The 23,076-nt window shown below is 53.2% G+C and overlaps 2 protein-coding genes across 2 annotated transcripts; both read left to right on the plus strand.

Moving 5' to 3' along the window:
* The first annotated feature begins 673 nt into the window (after positions 1-673).
* Positions 674-7,145, plus strand: CCDC32 (coiled-coil domain containing 32). Its single transcript, XM_009486306.2, has 3 exons — positions 674-1,131; positions 3,392-3,548; positions 5,470-7,145. Exons 1-3 carry the CDS (start codon positions 891-893, stop codon positions 5,606-5,608), a joined length of 537 nt encoding a protein of 178 aa, XP_009484581.1. The 5' UTR covers positions 674-890; the 3' UTR covers positions 5,609-7,145.
* Positions 7,146-20,326: 13,181 nt separating this feature from the next.
* Positions 20,327-21,418, plus strand: LOC104030871 (prolactin-releasing peptide receptor-like). Its single transcript, XM_009482697.2, has one exon. It carries the CDS (start codon positions 20,327-20,329, stop codon positions 21,416-21,418), a length of 1,092 nt encoding a protein of 363 aa, XP_009480972.1.
* Positions 21,419-23,076: the final 1,658 nt, after the last annotated feature.

The raw sequence follows: 23,076 nt of genomic DNA on the forward strand, positions 1-23,076 counted from the left end.
TCGGAAAGGCCGCGGCCGAGCCGGAGCTGGCAAAGCTGGCGGCGGGAGCGCAGCCCGGGCACCGGAGCCGTAAGGCCCAGCCCCCGGGGAGCGGCTTCCTTGCCGGGGAGGGCGAGGCCGAGAGGCCCCGGAGCAGGCCCCGGGCGACCGCACCCCCCCCACAGGCCCAGGCCCAGGCCCCGGCGCTCACCGCGCAGCCGCACTCGCTGCCGCAGCCCGTTACCGGCTGTAACGGCTCGCCGGCCTCCGCCGCGCAGGGAAAACTTCCGCCCTTTGCCAAGATGGCGCCGCGGCGGAGTCAGTTCCGCCCCCCCCCTCCCCGCGCATCCTGCCGATTCCCCGCCCTCCGCCGGGCGGCGGGCCAATAGGCGCCCTCTCGCCGCCGGGGGAGCGCGGCGATTGGTCAAACCCGGGTGCCAATCGACGCGCGGTGAGAAGCCGTTGCGGTTTCCCGTGTTTACGGTGCGGGTAGCTGCGGCCGAGGCGGGTGCGGGGACCGGAGCGGTCCCTCCGCGTCCCCTCCGCGTCCCCTCCGCGTCCCCTCCGCGTCCCCGGGGAAGAGGCTCGGGCGGCCCCGGGCAGCGGTGGTGACAGGGGCCTCCGGGGGACGGGGCGGAGGGGGCGCCGTGCGGGCAGGGGCAGCGCGGCCTGCTTCCCGCCGGGCTCCCTCAGGCCCCGAGGGGCTCGCTGGGTCCCCGGCTGCAAATGCCGCACACTCGAGCGTGTCGTCGCTCTGTGGAGGGAGGCCACGCTTCCCCGGTGGGATGAGAGGTCCCTAAGACGTCTGGTGACGTGACTTGGGCAGAGGGAGGTAGATGGGGGGCGGCCAGGGAGAGAGGGTTTTCTGCTCGGTATTCATCACTTAATTCCCCCTGCCTCAGGACTTCACGATGAGAATGATTGAGAGCGTTGACTCTGTGGTCACCAGGTCCAGCGAAGACCTCTGGGCTGAAATCTGCTCGTGTCTGCCGCATCCCGACCAGAAGGATGCCAGCGATGCTTTTACAGACTCCTTCATGGATTCCTACGCCGATGGAGGAAGCCAGGGCAGCGGATCAGATGGCTCTACCCAAACAAATCTGAAGCCCTGGGCACCCCTGAATGATTCGGAGGTGTATTTGGCATCCCTAGGTGAGTGTCTGGTAAGGCTGCAATTCCTCCATTTGCTTAGGTGCCTGATGACAGCTATGGCTCTGTTTTTGCGGCTGAGGTGATGGTGCTCACCGCTCTGGTTGGAAAGACGTTTTGCAACTATTTAATAGAGCATCCTGCTTGTTTCCTGCAAGTGCATTAGTGGAAATGAGAAGCATGGTCATAGGTTCTTCAGCTATGCTACAAAAAGGAACTTTTTATCAAGTACAAACCAAAGAATTTGCGGTTTTCCCCCCAGAATAAGTGGGGTAGGGACACTGCTGGTTTTTCTCTGAAGATCGTGTAGTTCCACTGTAGTTGACTTGGGGAGGGGAAATGCATTCTGAACTCATTATGGAGCCTATGCATTTTTGTGTTAACTGGTATTTGTCTCATTCTTTTTATGGAGCCTTCACAGATGCTTCTGAGTGGAAAGAGGAAAGTGCAATTTCTTTCTGTGACCTGTTTTCTGGTTGGAGAGGAGAGAGACGGGTATGGGAAAGAAAGCTTTGCCAGATCATGCCTGCTAGAATCTGTATTTTAAGACAACAGATCGTGCAGCTTGTCTTTGCGCGATTGCTCCTCTCAATTCCTGCATAAACTATAAAGCCAGAAATTGATTGTGAACAGTGCAACAGCTGGTGGAAACACTTGATAAGAGGGATCACAGGGTTACCACTACTGGAGCTAACATCCCAGCACAGCTAAGCATTGCAGTCCTTAGCTCTAAGGCCATGGAATTTGTCACCCTGTTTTAAGCATTTCCTACTCCCTTCAGAGGCCTCATTGTACAACAGCATTCAAGCCCAGGACAGGTCCTCCTGTTGCCTGTTAGGAGGAAGCTTTGGGGTTCCCCTCCTCTCCAGCAGTTGGACTGCTACTGCCTCCGCTCTTCGCAAAATACTCCACCTTTATGGCTCTTCTTTTCCCCTTCTTTCCCTCCTGCGGAGTTATTTTTATCTTGGGTCAGTGTGTAACTCGGTTTGCAGTGCAGCCACATGCATAGTTGTCTCGGCTCGCGTAGGAGGCTGCATGCAGAAACAGGCCAGGAGGAATGGGTGACAGAAGTGGCTTTTTAAGCTTTTATTCCTGCTAGAGCTTCCATCTTGCCTCAGTTGCTGGTTTAGACTATTATTTCACAGTACACTAAGTAGAGCTCTTAGTATCAGATCAAGGGTGCCACGGCAACAAGACATAAGTTGCTCTTCTGGTATTACTGCTGCAGTTCCAGCTTGTTCCGAAAATGTCAGTCGATTAATTTTTACAAGCAGGCTTCAGACTAGATCTCTGTCTGTTTTCTCACAGCCAGGATGAAAGCATAACACTAGTACAAAGTTTCTTTCGTATATTCTGGCTAAGTCAACGGAAGTACAAACCTGCTCTAGGTTTGCACCTGGCCAGGATTAGCGATTGCGAAATCACAGCATCAGCCTGGCAGTATGTTTGGACAGATACGACAATTCAAATCTTCTGAATTGCTAGGGCCGGAGACTTTTGGTGACGGCTCAATTCCACGACACAAGACAACCTCCAAAAAGCTCGATGGGCGGGCCACAGGGTTGTGAACTAGCCCAATTCAACTAACGATGATACGCTTTTTGGTAAAAAGTGTGATTATAAGTCAATACCTGACCCAATTTAAGGAGGAAACCATTATAATGGGATTTTGTGACCAGAGGAATTAATGAAATTGGCTTTCCTGTAGCTTTGTGTATTGTAGTTGGATTACCCTGCGTCTGGTAAGGAGGCGCTTTTCATCGTCCCCTGTGGCTGAGAAACTCACATTATCACATTCTGTTACGAGATATCCAACTAATTATACCTCTGTACTCGTGTTTTGTTCCTCAGTTTGGGCATTATTTGGATTCACGCTACAATTAGTGTGATTTATATTCCATGCCAATTTGCATGGGAATTGTAGGAACTTAATGCCTGTGAGATCTGAAGTCTCCTGTGTGATTTCATGAAAACGGAGCAGTGAGTGTGAAAGTTATTAAAACTCAAAAATGGGCAGAGGTGACTGATTGCATAAACCTTATTTCCTTCAGAAGCATCACCTAAAAAATACTGTCTTGTATACATACAAGAAATATAGTCGTGCAGACTTGAAATACAGGGAGAAAAAATGACTTTTAAAATATGACTTAGTCTTGAAAAGTTAATTTAACTTTTCTGATACAGAAGTCCAGATACTTCTTTTCTTCCCTTTCAGAAACACATAATAAAGATAATAAAGACCCCTCCCTTTGCCTCTCCACAGAGAGAAGACTGATGAGAATTAAGGGCTTGTCTCAAGAGGTGACCTCCAAGGATATGCTGCGCACTCTCTCCCAGGCTAAGAAGGAATGCTGGGACAGGTTCCTGCAGGAGAAGTTTGAGTCTGAATTTTATGTAGAGGGACATGACTCTGATGAGAGGTAATAAGCAAGTCGATGAGAAGGGATTACCACTTACCGTGTTGGCAAACAGACTGTATTTCTCAAAAACTAAAATAAGGTTTCGTCAGGAGTTGTGATAGGGCACTATGACAAAAATAACATCTCATTGCAACATGGTAAGGCTGTCACAGGCTTCCGAAACAGTTTGGTAATGACCGTTTGCGGCGTACTCGAGGGGAACACACAGAGCATGTAGGGTTTGAACTTCCAGTGCTGCTCACTGATTTTTGCATCCCTCGGGCTGGGGTGATTCAGCGTGGAAACAACCAGAACCTACTTGTTCTAACAAGCTCTAACCTAACTCCCCTGTCACATTTGGGGTAGGGAAGGAATGGAGTGGACGAGGGGATGTCTGATGTGTCTGAGATTGCTTTTTTTTTTTTTCTTAAGGCTTCACTTTAAAAGTGAACCCCAGGCCATTCCCTACACCTTTGCAAGGGCCCAGTTAAGCACCGCTTCAGGCGCAAGTGGGATTTGAAGTTCTTTACGGGGTTGGTACCAGTCCTGAGATTAGATTTCCCGAGTGGCTCTCCCTTCCGTGCCTCTCTTACAATGCTGCTGCGATCTCACCCCTTACCCTTTTACAGATGACGTATGAATTAAGATGAGAGTCCCTTTCTTTAGCAATCTCACATTTCCAATCACTTATAATGCTCTCCGAATTTCTCCTTTCCGAGCTGACATTTCTCATGATTGCTTCTAGCTGAAAAGAAGATTATTTTTCTCCCTTGAAGAAAATCTACTTAAGCTAGTCTGGGAGTTTAAGTATGAAAAATAATCCATGTTTAGAAGCAGTTTTTAGATTCTTTCTTTGACTAGTTAACTTCAATGTGATTTATATTTAAAAACAAGCTTTTGTAGACATATGTGCTCTTTCTACTGTTTCTTAAAGGCTGGGAATGTTATCCACGAAAGAATTTGCCTCCCTAGAATTTGACTATGAAGTTAGAGGTCACTCCCGAATGGTTCTGAAGTATTTGATTCTCACCCACCAATGCAATTAAACAAGCCTTGACTTTGAAGCACACAGATAATTTCAAGGACATTACCAAGTGAAATTCTGCTCTTGTGAAAGAGCAAGAGCAAGTTAATTTTGTTGTGGCGGTATTGAATGACTTGAATCACACTTCTAGAAGATGAGCATACGCACGCATACATTCAAGAATGATAGTATTAAACTTCTAGAGTTCTAGCCAGCATTTAAGCAAAGACAGAGGTTAGATCTGTGCTGGTTGGACCAGTTATTGTGAGATAGGCTGTAAGACAGTTATGATGCTAGTATATATTTATAAGCATCTATAGATGTTTATAGAATATATAGATGTCTATAGAATCCATAGTATGGTTAGCATTCTGGAATGTACACATGCTGCCTTTTTCCTCTTTAATCTCCTGGCATTATTAATGGTCACACACTTTTATATGTGCTTCCTGTTCTGGTTTTGTTCCCTTCCCCCCTATATTTCCTAATTTTCATCACGATTAGGCAGTCCTGGGGTTTGCTTGTTTGTTTTGTTTTAACGCTAGCTTGCTTACTTCCAGCCCAGAAAGCTGGAAATGGAATTGTAGCCTTTGGCTACAGAGACAGATTAGTACTTCAAGCATGTAAAGGTTGATGTACCTGCTAAGGATTCTTTCAATCGAGAAAAAGCCAAGCGTAAAACTTTTCTAACCATAGTTGAAAAAGCCCAACTACAGCAGAATGTCTGCGTAGAATGAAAGATTCCGCTTGCTCCTCTGGCACACGGATCAGGCTCACGATAGACCTTACCTGTGGCAATAGGAATACCTGCAGAGGTGAAAGAAATGCAGATGGAGGATTTTCCTGACGCTTTTTTCATGCATTCCTCTGAGGTTTTGTCGCTTTCTTGTTTCACTTTGTGTCTTTGCTTTCCCTCAGCACGCTAGAACATCTAAAGCGATGGCTGCAACCTGATAAAGTGGCAATCAATACTGAGGAGGTACAGTGCCTCATCCCTCCGGAATCTCAGCCAGAGAAGCAGGAGACTGAGGAAGACCCTCCAGCTGCAGAGCAGTGAGACGCGCCAGCCGTGCCCCAGGGCTGCCTCTTGTCCCAACCCTGATGAAGTTGTACCCAGCGATAGTAGTAACGGGAGGGGAGGCGGGGGAGAAAAAGTGCCAGTTATCAGTCATTTAAAAAAAAAAAAACACGAAAAAACCCAACACACAAAAAAAACCCCAGCTCTGGACCTCCAGAGATAGTGACTGTTATTTGTTTTGGACAAGAGCGGAACGCCTGTGACACAGCGTACGCTGAACTGAAATCTTACTCTGCTCTTCTCCCAGCCTGTAGCAACCTGATCATTCCAGTCTGAACAGGAATTGTTTGTAATTCGTCAGGAGACACATTAAACAAAAAAAGAAGCAGTTGTTGAGAAGCATCAGAAAACATAATGGTCTAGAATAGAACAGATAAAACTGCTGAATCAGTTTTTCTTCCTGTTGTACCTTTTTATTACTCAATTGGGCATTTTTTTTTTCTTTCCTGTGAAGTCCACTGTGATGTTTTCTATAGATCTTCACTATTTAAGTCTGAGTTGGCCCTGAGCTGTGCCTGGAGGAAGACAGCTATTATTCACCTACACGAATTTGGAACCCTAAAGGAAGCTATCATTGCAGTTATTAAATTGATGGTATCATTGACATTGTAACTGTTTAACATTCCTCTCTATGTAGTGTACCCTCCTACAATATCCCACTTCATTGGCCAAACTCTCTAATATAAAATAGACTGGAGGGGGAGTATTTTTTCCCTCGTGTTGACCATTTTGTACCTGTTCTTTATCTCCTTCAGCCTCTCCAAAAGAGGGTCAGCTGAGATTCTGTATCAGGAAACCAGGAGGGATAACCAGGGAGGCTACAAATAACTTGTTTTCATCACAGACTTGCATAGAATTATCTGACTTTAAATATGTTCTAGTATTTAATTGTATTTCATCCTGTTTATCTCTGCAGAGGGTTATTTCTCGTTACTAATCAAGGAATCTGTAATCATGTACCTGTATAAGACTGATGCTGCTTTAACCCATGCTTTCTGTCTTGGCATTGACACTGAAGGTCGATAGAGGGAAGCAGCGTACATCTTCTGTCAGATAAAGCTAGTTAAGACAGGAATTGGAGGGGTCCTTCTAGTAGTTTATGCACACGAGATTCATACCACATTCATTATGTACCTGTACGAAAATACATTTTTAAAAGTAGCGTCTTCATATGCCTGCCTTGTTTCCTGTCTCTGTGCAACTATAAATGGTGCTATTACCTCATTCACTGACAGCTGCTACTCTGTTGGTGCTGCTTCTTCAGGGTCGTGACTCAGTGTTTGTTTCCACGATCGGCTTTATCGGTATAACCACCCACCCCAGGCTCACCATTCACAGAAGAGTCACGCTCATAATTCTCCATTAGAACAAACGTGGTTTTTTTAAAGACTTGAGAAATATGGTGAATCACCTGTATGTCAGTGATACAAGACTTGCGAGTCTCGTGTCTTGGTGGAGGGTGGTTTTTGTCATCTTTTAAATTATCTCTAAAAATAAATCTGCTTTCCTGTACAGATACGGTCTGTAAATCTCTCTCACCCATGATGTCAAGTGACAACAAAGATGCCTCTGAGTATTTACCAGAAATGGTACGTACAGAGAGAGGAAGATGCAATTTCTCTGTCTGTACCCCGGCTATTTCGTAGTCAATACGTTTCCTTCTTGTGATTAGCAATGACTCTGAAGATGCTTTATGTTATTTTGTCTATTCCCATTAAAGCTATCTGAGAAAGAAATGTATTCAGAATAACTATACGGAAACACTAGTCCAGGTGCACATAACCTAGCATTTCCTCTAGAGGAGGGACCTTAGAGAGAGAGTAGCTCTCGCCATTTCAGTTTTGAAAATGGCTCAGAAGCCAAGGAAAGGGTCTGGGGAAGAATTGTTGTCCAAACACAGACTTAGCTGAATTTGCATTGATACCCTGGCAAGACCTACGCAGGTCCCTTGCTGGTTAGTTACATACGTCTGTCCGTATGGGTGACTGAAGAATGAGGAGGTCATCTGCCTCGAGTTGTCCAAAATACCAGCTACTCTCAGGAGCTTCTTGTGCGGGAGGATCTGTTTAAATGTAGCTAGGAGGACCAGCTATTTCGACCCTTTGCATTCGTAAAGCATGCTCTGCCGAGATGGCAGGGAGTAAGTCCTATTGCTGCACGTGGAGAACGGGCACAGGTCATTTTCATCCTGTCCAGGGACTTTCAGTACCAAAAAAAAAAAAAAAGAGACCAGAATAAATCAGTACCAAGCAGGACGGCGGGCAGAAGGTCAAACAAACGCTTTGTGGTGGAGGAGGAGGAAAGAAGCAGTGCCGGCTGTTTCAAGGGGTAACTGAAGAGACTGTCGTGAACAGCCGCATCCCGTTCCAGCAGGGAGTCTCCTGCGGATGGAGTCTCCATCCCCGCGGGCCATGCCAGCTCCCACGCCGAGCAGCGCCGTGTCTCGCTTGGCTCCCAGTGGTCTAACGTCAGCTCCACCGGCTCTGGCACGGCCAAGCAAGCCGAACGAGCACAGGACAGCGTAGCGTGGTTTTGCTCAGTTGTCACGCTGGTCACAAGTCAGGAAGAAATACCGGTTTTCTCCCTTTGTGGCTGTTGATTGGCAATGTCAGCACAAGACAGTAAACTAGGTCCTGAAGCGCCGCAGCGTCATCTTTTCAGCAGAGATTTAAACCTGCCGACGCGCTTACAGATTGGCATTGAATTGGAGACTGCCTTCCGATCAAGCGATAGATCCAGGCTGATCAGCTCGCAGGCTCGCGCCCAAGGCTGGCTGACTCCGTCTAACTCAACCGGGATGTAAACAGCAGGACAGAAAGACCTGATCTGGCCGCTTAAGAACAAGCAAAAGGTTAAATAAAAGGCTATTTTATAAGCACGCAAGCTATTTTTTTATCTAGTTTTAACCTAAACACACTTTTACTGTATAGAAACATTTACACTTGAGTAGTCTAACCCTGTGTTGCTGAAGTGCAGGGACAACATCCAGCGAAGGCGCTGCAGTATAGCAGTGTTCAGAAGAGCGAGCTGGGAGCTTCCACGTGATCATAGAATCATCGAATCGTTTAGGTTGGAAAAGCCCTTTAAGATCATCCAGTCCAACCATTAACCTCCACTACCAAGTCCACACTAAACCAATTAAGGGTAGACTAGACTAAACCATGTCCCCAAGTGCCACCTCTGCCCATTTTTTGAACACTTCCAGGGATGGGGACTCCCCCACCTCTCTGGGCAGCCTCTTCCAATGCTTGACCACCCTTTCCGTAAAGAAATTTTTCCTAATAGCCCACCCTTTGGACACTGACCCAGAAGAAATAAGGCTCGGCACGGCTCTCTACTTAAATCACCATAAGAATAGCAAGAACTCCTCTCTTAAAACCCTTAAAAACTTCTTTACAAGATCGCTAAACTGAATACATGAGGAAGTGCAATACATCCGGACAGCGTTGTTGCACGTGGTGGTGCAAAACCATGTGTAGACATGGTTTAACTAGCCAGGACTTTACTTCAAAGTATTATGGTTTATTCTAGAAAAAAGAAAGCCGTTTCGCTCCTATTGAGCAAACAAACTCTTGCTGGTACAAGCAGCGTTTTCACTTGGGTTTTTTTTTTTTTTTTTGCTTACACAGCGACACCAGCCTTCCTATATGTGGCAATAATTCACATGCTGGGAGATGCGCCAATCTAAACAAAAAGAGGAGCCGATGATGACGGCGTAGCAATAGAGGAAAAGCACACTATCAGGAGGCGCAGACGGGTCCCCAGTCGCTGCGTCCTGTCCAGACTGTTACGCACAAGCGAAGAGCTGCCATCAAATATGGGAGCTGATTTTTCAGGCGTGAGAAACCAGTAGTCACGAGAGAAATGTGAGCCGCACCTCCGCTTTGTACCTTTTAAAGACAATGCTGGTTTCTCTGCATGATACAGCATTGCTTTAAACCTCCCGGAGCGATGGGTCACGCCGGTGTTGTAACACATCACCGTCGTCAGGCTGCCAGTAAATTGTTTTCAAGATGGGGCAGAATAAAGCGAAACCTAAGGCAAGCCGACCGCTGCCTCGTCAGAGCAGCGCTGGGGCCGTTGCCGCAGGCGTTGCCGGCCAATGCGACAGCCGGGCTAACGGAGCTCATCGGGCTGTGAGGAGGAAAAGGGACTGGGGAAACAGGTGCCCCAAAGCACCTTCTTGTCGAAAGCAGCACCTAAATCAGTGAGCCGCTCAGGAAATTAATCAGGCAGTGGCTGAGGCCAATTAACGTCTCTGTGGAATATGATCATAGAATCACAGAGTGCTTTGGGTTGGAATAGAATCATAGAATCATAGAATCGTTTAGGTTGGAAAAGCCCTTTAAGATCATCCAGTCCAACCAGTAACCTACACTACCAAGTCCACACTAAACCAATCAAGGGTAGACCAGACTGAACCATGTCCCCCAGTGCCACCTCTGCCCGTTTTTTGAACACTTCCAGGGATGGGGACTCCCCCACCTCTCTGGGCAGCCTGTTCCAATGCTTGACCACCCTTTCCGTGAAGAAATTTTTCCTAATATCCAACCTAAACCTCCCCTGGCGCAGCTTGAGCCCATTTCCTCTCGTCCTATCGCTAACTACTTGGGAGAAGAGCCCAACACCCCCCTCCCTGCCCCCTCCTTTCAGGTAGTTGTAGAGAGCGATCAGGTCTCCCCTCAGCCTCCTCTTCTCCAGGCTGAACACCCCCAGCTCCCTCAGCCGCTCCCCACCAGCCCTGTGCTCCACACCCTTCCCCAGCTCCGCTGCCCTTCTCTGGACACGCTCCAGCACCCCAATGTCCTTCTTGTGCTGAGGGGCCCAAAACTGGACACAGCATTCCAGGTGCGGCCCCACCAGCGCCCAGTACAGGGGCACAATCACCTCCCTGCTAAAGACACCTATCCAGCGCGAGCCAGCGCGCACGTTCAGCCCCCCGCCAGGATTTACGCACATCCATGGGGAAAACAAGCAGGGGCCGCTGCCTCCAGCGGCACGACCACACGCGTCCAGGTCGGCTGCGTTTGTCTGCGCTCGATGTACGCTGATAAAGGCGCTCGTGGCCATCCGATCCTCCCTGCGCCTTCCCAAGACCTCCCACCCACGCCGGGAAAAAAAAAAGGTGGTTCACCATGTAGAACCGACGAAAGCAATCCCATTGAAGCGTGCGCTGGCAGCACCGTATAATGATGCTGAGGATATTCCGTCCTGCTTTTTAATTGACAGGCTCGCTAGGATCTCAGGAAAAATTGCAACCTGCTGCAGAAGGAAGGTCTGCGCTGCGATTGCCATTTTGCAGAAAAGGTGATGAAGACTGACATTTTTCAGAAGTGGCTTCGGGTGGTCCCGCTCCGGTTGCTCTCCGGAGATGTCTTGCAGGTGCTGGAACCTGCGGTTATTTCTAAAAGCCAACCTGGTGACCAGCGCACAAAGAAAAGGATTAAAAAAAAAAAAAAAATCACAGCAAACTCTGATTCCTGGTTATCACCTGTACGGGGTGGACAGCGGGATGTCACAGCAGATGCCTCAAGCACTGATGCTTCAAGAAGCATCGCCAGCTCCCAGCTCGGGGACCAGCGGGGTGGATTGCACTTTTGAATCCATCACTTGTACCCATTCAGAGACAGAAAGTCCCGGTGCGGGGCAATAGGAGCTTTGGGATAAGAGTCACTCATCCTGCCGGGTCTCTGGAAGCAGTGGAGATTAGGTCAGAAAAGGCTTTTCCAGGTGTCCTGGTTTCAGCTGGGATAGAGTTAATTTTCTTCCTAGTAGCAGGCACAGTGCTGTGGTTTGCATTTAGTAGGAGAAGAATGCTGATAACATGCTGATGGTTTAGTTGTTGCTCAGCACTGCTCATGCCAGGCAAGGACTTTGCAGCTTCCCCTGCTCTGCCAGGGGCACAAGGAGCTGGGAGGGGGCACAGCCAGGAGAGCTGACCCCAACTGCCCCAAGGGCCGTTCCATACCATACGGCATCATGGGCAGTATGGAAACTGGGGGGGTTGGCCGGGGAGCAGCGATCGCTGCTGGGAACTGGCTGGGCATCGGTCGGCGGGTGGGGAGCAATTGCATTGGGCAGCACTTGCTTTGGATATCATTATTATTATTATTATTATTATTATTATTATTATTATTATTATTAACAACATTATTATATTGTTATTATTATCATTACTATTTTACTTCATTTCAATGATTAACCTGTTCTTATCTCACCCCAGGAGCGTTTCTCACTCTCACTCCTCCGATTCTCTCCCCCATCCCACCGGGGCAGGGGAGCGAGCGGCTGCGTGGTGCTGAGCTGGGGCTGGACCCCGACAGCAGGACAAGAACGTGCAGAGGGAAAAGCTCCCAGCGTTGCTGCCGGCGTGCCCTGGCCGTGGCGCGCCTGGACCTGGCTGAAGCCTCCGGCTGACTCGGGGTGGACGTGCTCTGCCCCAGCCAGCCGGCGAGCCATTATTCTGCTGTCACGTTCAAACTCCAGCTCTCATCTCAAACCGTCTTTTAAAAGCCTCCTGCTTTCCTTATCAGATTGTTCTGCTGCTTAAAATGAACAGCAGCTCTCGGCCTGGCTGCGGTGCGGAGACAAAGACGGTTTTCTTCCCGCTGATTGTTTGGCGGGGATGAGTGCTCGCCCCTGAAGTCAGCTCCCAGCCAGCTTTAATAACACCCACCCGTATCCACAGGTCGAGACGCATTCACAGCCTTCTCTCACCAAAAGCCAGAATTCTGCAGAACTTCTCCTAGGACCGGGCTGACAATTTCCGTTCCTGTTACCAAAAAAATTCCAGTTGATGATGATGATTAATTTTCCCTTATTTAAGCAAGCTGTGAAGGAAAAGATGAAAAGATCCTGCGCGGGGCATCAGAGGCTTCTAAGGAAAACGGAGCTGATGGGCAACGACCTGCTTTGGATCCGGCAGCCAGGTACCCCGGCCACCTGAAATAACAAGCAGCCCTGCTCCTACACACCCCCTTATCATGGGGCACACCGTAATTAACGCGTCCGACTTCAAAGGGACACCTGTGGAGAAGCAAAGATTTGTTTTTCCTTCCAAAGGAGAAAGAAAAAAAAAAAAAAAAGAAGAGATAAAAATGACAAACCCCCAATCTTATCACGAGGGGCAATAACTGCTCCAAAGCAGTTTCATGACAGTGTATTTCTGAACAGCCGAGAGCTTTAAAATTGCAATGTTTGTCCTGACACTTCTAATAAAAACTTCGTAACAGTGTTTTAGCTGAAAGACGGTGTTTGTGGCTGGGGGAAAGCGGCTGCTTATTTTTTTTCAGGACAAACTTTGCAAACCCAGGGTGGATTTCTGGGTGCTCGTTGCCCTCCCAGCACCTCCATAATCCGCTGCCCTACGGTGAATGACCCCAAACCTTTACAGATGCCGCGGGGAATTCAGCTGCATGGGCTGGCCGGGGAGGCTTTTCCCACCCCCTTGCACTTCCAAACATTTTCAGCTCTGTTTCTCGTCTACCTACTTTGGGATATCTCCGAGATCAACCCCTTCCCTGTCCAGCTGGGACTAGGATCCGCATCCTACCCAGAAACCGCAAACGCAAATCCCCAGCCAACTCTTCCTGCCATTCCGGAGGCAAATCAAAGCCGCTTCAATCTGGGGAGCCAGGAAAATGACATTACGATGCCGAAAACGCCGCGCCACGGCTGCTGCCAGGGCTGAGTCTGCGGAAGCAAACTTCCCCGCGCGGACCTGGGCACAGCCGGCATCGCTGCCCAGAAAGAGCTGGGAGCAAGGAGAGCTGCGCCTGCCTAACCAGCGGCCCCTCGCCTGATCTTGGAGCATTTCTGGCCCAGGAAAGAGAAGGTTTTCCCATAGCTTGATTGCTGTGGGCTCCCTCCACGCTGAAAAGCAAACCAGTGGGCGTGAAGCCTTGAATCGGTGGCTGTCTGCCCTAGCTTGACACCAGCCCGTCGCTCGGGTCAGCAGGTGTCCTGGTTTTGGCTGGGATAGGGTTAATTTTCTTCCTAGTAGCAGACACAGTGCTGTGGTTTGGATTTAGTAGGAGAATAACGCTGATAACACGCTGATGGTTTAGTTGTTGCTCAGCACTGCTCATGCCAGGCAAGGACTTTGCAGCTTCCCCTGCTCTGCCAGGGGCACAAGGAGCTGGGAGGGGGCACAGCCAGGAGAGCTGACCCCAACTGCCCCAAGGGCCATTCCATACCATACGGCATCATGGGCAGTATGGAAACTGGGGGGGTTGGCCGGGGAGCAGCGATCGCTGCTGGGAACTGGCTGGGCATCGGTCGGCGGGTGGGGAGCAATTGCATTGGGCATCACTTGCTTTGGATATTATTATTATCATTATTATATTATTATTGTTATCATTACTATTTTACTTCATTTCAATGATTAACCTGTTCTTATCTCACCCCAGGAGTGTTTCTCACTCTCACTCCTCCGATTCTCTCCCCCATCCCACCGGGGCAGGGGGAGCGAGCGGCTGCGTGGTGCTGAGCTGGGGCTGGGGCTGAACCCCGACAGCAGGGCAATTATCCCCAGCTTTAATTTCAGTTTTCATTACCACTGGGCTCGTCATAACACTCTTGCAAAATGTAATGGGAAGGAAGTAATTACTGTAGTCACCGGGCACTGATACTACCGTTTGCCACTCAAACCTCGTTGGGAGGCGTGCACGATTAACTTCATCTCGCCACTGAAATCAATATCGAAGCAATGCTCGGGTCCTCTTTTTAATCACACGATGCCACTGTGTTACAGCAATAAATGCCCGATTAAGGCTAATTTCCCCCAAGCCCCCGTTTCTGAAGTCGTTACCCGTGTATTGATTGACGGCGCGGTGATCCGCGAACTTCAAATCAGCTGGAAATCATTTCTGAAAGGAACTCGAGGGTGGAAGACGCATTTCTGATGGGGCAGAGGTTGCAAGAAGAGGTGGCCAGAGGGGCGGGAGAGAGGGCGGCAAAGAAACGGCAGCCCGTGCACGCTCCCAGTGGATCCTGCAGAAGGAAAGACGCGACCTGCCAACGGCAGCGCTGGCGCAATCGCCCCGAGGTTTCGGCCCCCAGCGCAGGAAAAACCTTTTGTGGCTCTGCGCCGCGTTTCCCGACCCACGGGCTCTTCGCTCGCCCCGCGCCGAGGCCCCCGCCGATCGTGCTGGCGGGAGCGACGCCACTCTCCCCGTTAATCGCCGTGTGTTTTAGGGATGCATCCCTCATCTCTGCTCCCGCGGAAAAGCCCGCAGCCACCTTTAACCAGCGGCACCGGGGGAAAGCAAAGCCCCGGCTCGGATGCACGCATTTAAGGGCGATGGGGAAGGGCCCGAAGCAACTTTAAGCAAAACAAGGAATTAGGAATTCCCTGAAGTTTCCTTACGCAACACTATGTGCCCTACAAATCATGGAATCATGGAATGCTTTGGGAAGGGCCCTTCAGAGCCCACCCAGCCCAGCCCCTGCAGTGCCAGGGACAGCTTTAACCAGCCCAGGGTGCTCAGAGCCCCGTCCAGCCTGGCCTGGGATGTTCCCAGGGATGGGGCCTCCACCGCCTCTCTGGGCAACCTGGGCCAGTGCCTCACCGCCCTCACTGTAAACAATTCTTCCTTATATCCAGCCTAAATCTGTTCTTCTGTAGTTTAAATCCATCACCCCTTGTCCTGTCACAACAGGCCTTGCTAAAGCTCGCCCCCCCCTTCCTGCAGCCCCTGTCAGCGCTGCCAGGCCGCACTCAGGCCTCCCCGCAGCCCCCTCCTCTCCAGGCTGAGCACCCCCAGCCCCCCAGCCTGGCCCCGCAGCAGAGGGGCTCCGGCCCTCGGGGCATTTCTGTGGCCTCCTCTGGCCCTGCTCCAGCAGCTCCGTGTCCTTGTGCCGAGGGCCCAGAGCTGGGCGCAGGGCTGCAGGGGGGTCTGCCCAGAGCGGGGCAGAGGGGCAGAATCCCCTCCCTCGCCCCGCTGCCCACGCTGTGGGGATGCAGCCCAGGATGGGGTTGGCTTTCTGGGCTGCCAGCGCACGTTGCCGGCTCGTGTCCGGCTTTTCACCCCCAGCACCCCCAAGCCCTTCTCCGCAGGGCTGCTCTCCATCCCTCCATCCCCAGCCTGTGCTGATACCGGGGGCTGCCCCATCCCAGGTGCAGGACCTTGCCCTTGGCCTTGCTGCCCCTCGTGAGGGTCGCACAGGCCCCCTCCCCAGCTTGCCCAGGTCCCTCTGGGTGACATCTCGTCCTCTGGCGTGTCAACCGCACCGCTCAGCTCGGTGTCAAATGTGCCACTTCAGCAGAAAATAAACAGATTTCCATCGCGTCACCCACGGTCGGTGTGAGGCGAGGAGGGCAGCGGGGAGACGGGCGGCGGGGCTCACGAGGTTACGCTGCCGTCTCCCCGTCCAGCCCCAGCCCGCGCGGCCGGCTCAGCCCCGAGCAACACCCCGAGCGTGGGCCATGCCACCAGCGCGCACGGGTGGCCGCGAAGCGGCTAAGGAGGCTGTGTGGAGAAAGATCCGTGGGTTTTTCCCTACACCCCGCGCTTCGGAGCGCACCTGCGGGCGGGTGCTGCCGGGAGAAGGGCAGGCGGATCGGCGGCGCCGGTGCCTGGTACACACATTTTTGGGTAACCCCTTCTCACTCCTCCGCCCCAGCGCGGAGCAGGATGGGCGTAGCGGAGCTCTTCCACGGAACAACAGCACCGTAGCGCCGAGGGGACGGGAACCCCCTCAGCGCCAGCGGCCGCTCTCCCCTCTCCCAACCAGCACAACAAACCTGCTTTGGGGTTTTTTTTCCCCCCCCGCTATAATTTTTTTTTTTCAAGTCCTGTGAAGCACTTAAATCGCCGTTTCTAAGCTTAGCAAATTGCTTCAGCCTGCCGGGCTCTGCAGAAGGCAGAGCGGAAGAACTGCTGCAGAGAACAACCCCTCACAGCAAAGGGCCGGCACCCCCTTTGCTCCCTAACTGGGGAACTGGTTTCACCCCCTTTGCTCCCTAACTGGGGAACTGGTTTCACCCCCTTTGCTCCCTAATTGGGGAACTGGTTTCACCCCCTTTGCTCCCTAACTGGGGAACTGGTTTCACCCCCTTTGCTCCCTAATTGGGGAACTGGTTTCACCCCCTTTGCTCCCTAAATGGGGAACTGGTTTCACCCCCTTTGCTCCCTAACTGGGGAACTGGTTTCACCTCCTGAAGCCCCTTCGGCGCTGCAGGCACAGCTGAAGCCCCAGCCAGGCTGCCCAGCAGCTCCGCTGCCTTTCATCGCAGCGTTTCAGCAGAGCAAGAGCCCCGGCTCTGTGCCTGGGCGGTGTTGGAGCTGCCAGACCTTAAACCTGGTTTAAAGACCGGCTCCTCTGCCCCGACTGCACGTAAAAATCTCTGATACGACGGTGAAAGCTCGTTAAAACAACTCCAGCCACCCTCTGAGGCTCTGCCCTGGGCTGAACCGGGCACGGCACATCGCTCAGGCATACGCTGAATTTGAGAGGAATACTTCTAGTGACTTCAGCCATATGGATCATGCTTGCCCTAAATCCAAAAATACTTTTTTTTTTTTAAAAGCCCCTTTGATCGTGGCTGGGTGATGTCCTGAGCCCGTGCATCCAGCTCTCTTCAGAGCTGGGACCTGCAACCCAAAGGGAGCAAAAGCGGCGGAAATCAATAAAAGAAACGCACGCCTGCCATTTCAAAGCCTAAGAGCTTCACTCTGAGAGCGAACAGCATATGGAGAGATTGGTTTTATTTAGTTTTAAACACATTTATATTATTTGTAAACGCACACAGGAGGGAACAGGCAAGGAATAAAAACCTAATCCCGATTCTTGTGTGTCCCTAAACACCCAACGTGCGTTGCAGAAGCTTTTTCAAGTGTCTGTGCAAAGAGGGTTTTAGTGCCGAAGCTTTTCTCCCAAGCTCTTAAAAATGTCAATATTGCTGTTACCTTGAAGGTAAATGCCTGTTGATTGAAAAGGTCACATATTTCTGGTGTGCCTCCGTGCCGATCCTGCAAGCACCGAGCTTCTTGAAGTGCATCTGCGACGAAAGGTGACCCGAGGTATTCCTGGAAAAATGGGAAAAGCTGGGGTTTGGTGGAGAGAAAAACGGTCGCACGACGGCTGGCCCTGGCTCCCGTTCGCAGCTGGGGCAACTCTGCTGAATTTCCCGGCGGCGGAAAGCGGGGATCGGGCGGATGCGGGGAGCACCTGGCGCCTTTCGGGCTGCCGGTACCAGCCTGGGATCCTGGCCTGGCTTGGTTTTTAATTCTCCACCAGGCAATAAAATGGAAAATGGTATTTTTATTCCCCCACCCCGCGGCTGCGGGCTGGATGCAATTCCCCCCCGGCCGTCGCTATCGCTGCCTCCGCGCCTGGCCCTCGCTGGCCGGAGCCGCTTGGTTTTGGGGACAGCCGGGTGCTGGCCTGCAGCGGGGGTTCAGCTCCGTGGGCACACGCCGGACCCCACGCCTGTGCCCCACACCACGGCTGGTGGCCCCCCTGGCTGGGCCACGAGCCCCCCCACGGCTGGGTGCCCATCAACCCATGGCTGGACCACCCTCACCCCCCCACCCCTGCCCCACGAGCCCCCCACGGTTGGGTGTGCATCACCCTACAGCTGGGCCACCCTTGCTCTATAGCTGCCTGCACCCCATGGCTGCCTGCACCCTATAGCTGCCTGCACCCTATGGCTACCTGCACCCTATAGCTGCCTGCACCCTATAGCTGCCTGCACCCCATGGCTGCCTGCACCCCATGGCTGCCTGCACCCCATGGCTGGGCTGCCTTCGCCCCTCTCCCCCCTCGCCCCCCGCCCCCGGGCCGGGACCCCCGTCGGGGCGGCCGCTGCCGCCTCCCGGGAGCTCCGCGCGGTCCCTGCGCCCGCCCGCCCCGTCCCCTTCCCGCCCCCCCCCAGCGCCTTCCCCTCCCCTCCCTGCCGGGGGTGGGGGCCTGGAGCCGACCCCGGGGGCGGGCGGGGGGTCCCGGGAGCAGCCCCCAAACAGCCCCGAGCAGCCCCCAAACAGCCCCCAAACAGCCCCCGAGCAGCCCCCAAACAGCCCCCAAACAGCCCCCAAACAGCCCCCGAGCAGCCCCCGAGCAGCCCCCAAACAGCCCCCGAGCAGCCCCCGAGCAGCCCCCGAGCAGCCCCGAGCAGCCCCCAAACAGCCCCGAGCAGCCCCCAAACAGCCCCCGAGCAGCCCCCGAGCAGCCCCCAAACAGCCCCGAGCAGCCCCCAAACAGCCCCAAACAGCCCCCGAGCAGCCCCCAAACAGCCCCGAGCAGCCCCAAACAGCCCCAAACAGCCCCGAGCAGCCCCGAGCAGCCCCGCCTTGCGCAGCGCTGCCGGCCCCCGGGAGCCACCGGGGCTCCCGGCCGGGCTGGGGACGGGGGGAGCGGGGTGTGGGGGTGGGGAGGGCGTGGGGGATGCAGCTCCAGCCACGAAACGGTGTCGGGGGGTGTGGGCGTCCCCGCGAATACCTGGAATCCCGAGCACCGCGGGTGGGAACGTCCTGTTCCTCCGCGGCTTAAAAGCTCGGGCATCGGTGCAAAAAAACCCCGAAGCACCAGGAGAAGGCGAGCGAAAGCCGCTGTGGGCAAGGATCGCGGCTGCCAGGCACAGCCGGAGCCGCCGGGCTGGATGCGAGGATGCCCCGAAGGGCTGGCTCGGCTCCTAGCGAGGGAACGAACCGGAGTATTTGTTCTTTAAATTAATTTTCATATTGGCTTCTCAGCTGCAAGCTTCCATCTGGATTTCGTATTCCGCCCCTCCGAGCAGGGCACGGGGACCTGGAGGTCCGTGTGCGCGGCGCGCGCTCTGCATGGGCACCGCGGAGTAGAAAACCGTAATATCGCGCGGTTAATTACGGGCGCTACTTAATGAACGCTGGTTTGGCTCTGTGCTGGAGGAAGACGACTGTCCAGGTCCTGGAGAGCGGGATGAAATGGTCAACTCGGCAGCGTGGGGCCCAAGAGGAGCGTCCTGGAGGGTAACGCTTCGTTTCCTTACGCTTGCTGCTAGAATATAATTTGCTGTCATCCCCCTCGTGCTGCTGTAAGTAGTTTCGTGGACGTGGCCCGGGAGCCACGCGCTCCCTTCCCCATCGCGGTCGCCGCAAGGGAAGGCAGGAGGAAACCAGCCCGGGGCAGGAGAAGCCGACGGCCCATGGCTGGTGGAGAAATAACCAACGGGGTGCAATAACCCCACGGGCCGGGGGCATGGTGGGGCGGGCTGGGACGGAGAGCGGCCGGAGGGCAGCCACTTCTGCCGAGCAGGGTGGCCGGAGGGCAGCGGCAGGGCTGGCAGCTCGGGGTGGAGTTGAAAAATGAACAGCAAAAAATGCAGGACTGCCTCTTGCTTCTTCTGCTTGATGTCCCCACAGCTCCCTGGTTACTTTCCAGGAGCCATCCCGAGCTGCTTTCCCTGTCCTGCTGCTGCAAAGCCGCAGCTCCCTGCAGATCCGCGCCCGGCTGGTTAACCGTTTCGCAGCCAGGCTCCCCGTTTCCGCCGTACCGAAGCTCCGCTGTGTCTGCCTGTCACCCTTAAAAAGTCACAGCATCTCTTAAGTCAGCCGGTGCGTGGCTACGGGGCTGTGCGAGAGGACCTAGACCCTGGGGATGGGTTCTTCTGCCCAGAAGTACAACCAGAGCGCGTTTCTTTCCCCTTCAGGGCGAACGGTCTCATCTCTGTTTGACTTCGAGGTGTGGAGAGGCAGCATCGGCCGCAGGAGAGACGGCATGGCTCACAGTCAGCTGCCCAACGACTCCTGGCAGAACGGCTCGGCCCCTCTCTTCACCGGCCTGGACCTCCTCCTGGAGCTGAAGCCCCTCTTCATCCCGCTCTACGCCACGCTGGTGGCAGTGGCGTGCACGGGGAACCTCTTCCTCATCCTCCTCATCGCCCTCACCAAGAAGCTGCACTGCACCACCAATTTCCTGATTGGGAACCTGGCGGCGGCCGACTTCATCATGTGCCTCGCCTGCGTCCCCCTCACCGTCTCCTACGCCTTCGAGGTGCGGGGCTGGCTCTTCGGGATGTTCATGTGTTACTTCGTCACCTTGATGCAGGCCGCCACCGTCTTCGTCTCGGTGCTGTCCCTCACCGCCATCGCCATCGACCGGTACGTTGTGGTGGCGTACCCTATTCGCAGGAGGATAAGCCGCAGGTCCTGCATCTGCCTGGTGGCCTGCATTTGGTTACTCTCCATCATGGCCTCTGTTCCCACATCACTGCACACCCACTACTTGGATCTCAACACCATCGGCCACGACATGATCATCTGCGAAGAGTTTTGGAAGCACGAAGAGCGAGAGCGGCTGCTGTACTCCTGCCTGATGCTCCTCTTGTCCTACATGCTCCCACTTTTGGCAGTATCGGTCTCCTTCTGTGCCATCACCTACCACTTGCGGAGGAGGAACGTCCCGGGTGCTGCCTATCCCTGCCAAGACAAATGGACCAAAACGAAGCAGAAGACCTTCCGGGTGCTCACCGTCTCGGTGGTCTGCTTTGCCATCTGCTGGCTGCCCCTCCAGGTGGTGAACTTCATCAGAGACATCGACGAGGAGTTCACCATCCTGGACAAGAGGTATGTCAACGTTATCCAGGTCTCGTGTCACCTGATTGCCATGAGCTCCGCCTGCTACAACCCTTTCATCTACGCCTCCCTCCACGACAAGTTCTGGTTCCACCTCAGCAGCTACTTCTACCGCAAGAAGAAGAGCTCCAGCGTTACGTCCTGCAAGGCTTCTCGATTCAATACCTGCTCCACCCTGGCAGATGCTCCTACCGGGATCTCGGATAAGATAGCTTTGCAAACTAGATTCTCTTAACTGAAGGACCCCCAAGAGATCAGTTTTGCTTTTGGACCTGGTGCGCACTTTGCTTTAGACTGGACGCGGGAGCTGGCCGCTGGTCGAGGCGGTACGTGGCTGTTCCCAGAAAAGGTCTCTTGTGCTTGGCAAGGAGGGCGAGCAGCAGGGAACAAACTGATGGGCTTTGTGTCCTCGAGGAGCGGCTCTTCTGAGCAGCTCAAGGATGTTTTGTTCTTTGGGGAAAACAAACCGGTGCAACAACAGACACCGCAGCCAGGCGAAGGCAGAGCAATTCAGAGCGGGACGTACCTGCTAGCCCACGTACAGACGCGCTGGAGCAGCGGTAGGTGTTTCAACCTGACCCAATTCGAGACAGCTGGAAAGACATGTCAGTGAAACAACAGTTGCTTGGCTCGTTGAAGCAGAACAACGGATGAGTATCCAGATTAATGACCGGACACGCGACTAGCCTGAGGTACTTCTCCATAAGCCTCAGTTCTCAGAAATGCCTCGGCATCGTCATGGCCATGATCTGCCTCCATTTCTGTGCTTGCTCTGTGTGCCGAGGAGCAATGCCTGAGCCATCGCCCTGCAAGCGTCGGGTCGCGCAGCCAGCGCCGTGGGGCAGGAAAGCGGGGGCCGCCTGGGCCGAGCAAGATCCCCATGGGGCTTTTGCAGACCTTACCTCACATCATGGCAGGGTGGGGAGTATATGCCCTGGACTCGTGGCTGGGTATACGGTATATACCCTAGATCTTGAATCATGGTTGGGCGTAAGCCTGTACCCTGCACCTCACATCGTGGCTGGGCATGGGGCGTACGCCTGTATCTGCACTCACGGCTGGGTAGAGTCGGCGGCCGGCGCTGTATTTGGAGCAGAAAGACTTCTCCCCGCAGTTTATTTAGGAGTTGGGTCCGCTTCTAAGCAAGACAAACACACATCGGGTGCATTTTAAAAACTCTTTGGAGGGTCTGTGTCTTCATTTTGTAGGATAAAGATTGTTCCTAAGCAACAGATAGCATTTTCTGCCTCTGGAAGAACACCGACTCTCACAGGTAGCCGTTAAATTGCTGTGCATTTTTTCTTTTAAATTGCGGTTCATTGGTGGAAGGACAATATTCATTCAGAAATGCGCATTCTTCTGTCGGAGACCGTGTGGGAGCATGTGGCCGCTGAAAGCAGACGGCTTCTTCTGACTGGGGGTGACTTTCATAACCTGCCTGACTTTCTGAAGAAGCCACCTCCGTAAGCAGGCTGGAGGGTCCCAATTTCTCCAGCTGCTAGCGTGCAGCCAAAGGTGGCAGACGTAGCCGGGCACACCAGTGAAATTTTGCTGTTCTTCGTAGCCGAGTGGGACTCAAGGGGATGGGGCACCCAGAAGGATCCCAAGTGATGTGTTTGCTGGGGAAGATGTCTCAATCTCCGCTCTCAGGGTCGTTCAAGATCGTATACGCCCATGTTCAAGCTGCTTGGGTAGAGGTGGGAATCCTGCCGATGGGCTGCTCTAACCCAGAAACTGTCGGATAAAAGGTGGGTTTGCTTGTCGGACGACGCTTGGCGTCCCGAGATGCCCGGTGCATCCGTGGCCCGTCGGCCGGGTCCATGCACGCGGCACACCAAGAAGGCACCATCTCTTTGCACCCAGATGCCCAGCTCGGTTTTCACCTCTTGGTCT

Source organism: Pelecanus crispus, chromosome 6 (assembly GCF_030463565.1).
Source record: "Pelecanus crispus isolate bPelCri1 chromosome 6, bPelCri1.pri, whole genome shotgun sequence".
Lineage (NCBI taxonomy): Eukaryota > Metazoa > Chordata > Aves > Pelecaniformes > Pelecanidae > Pelecanus > Pelecanus crispus.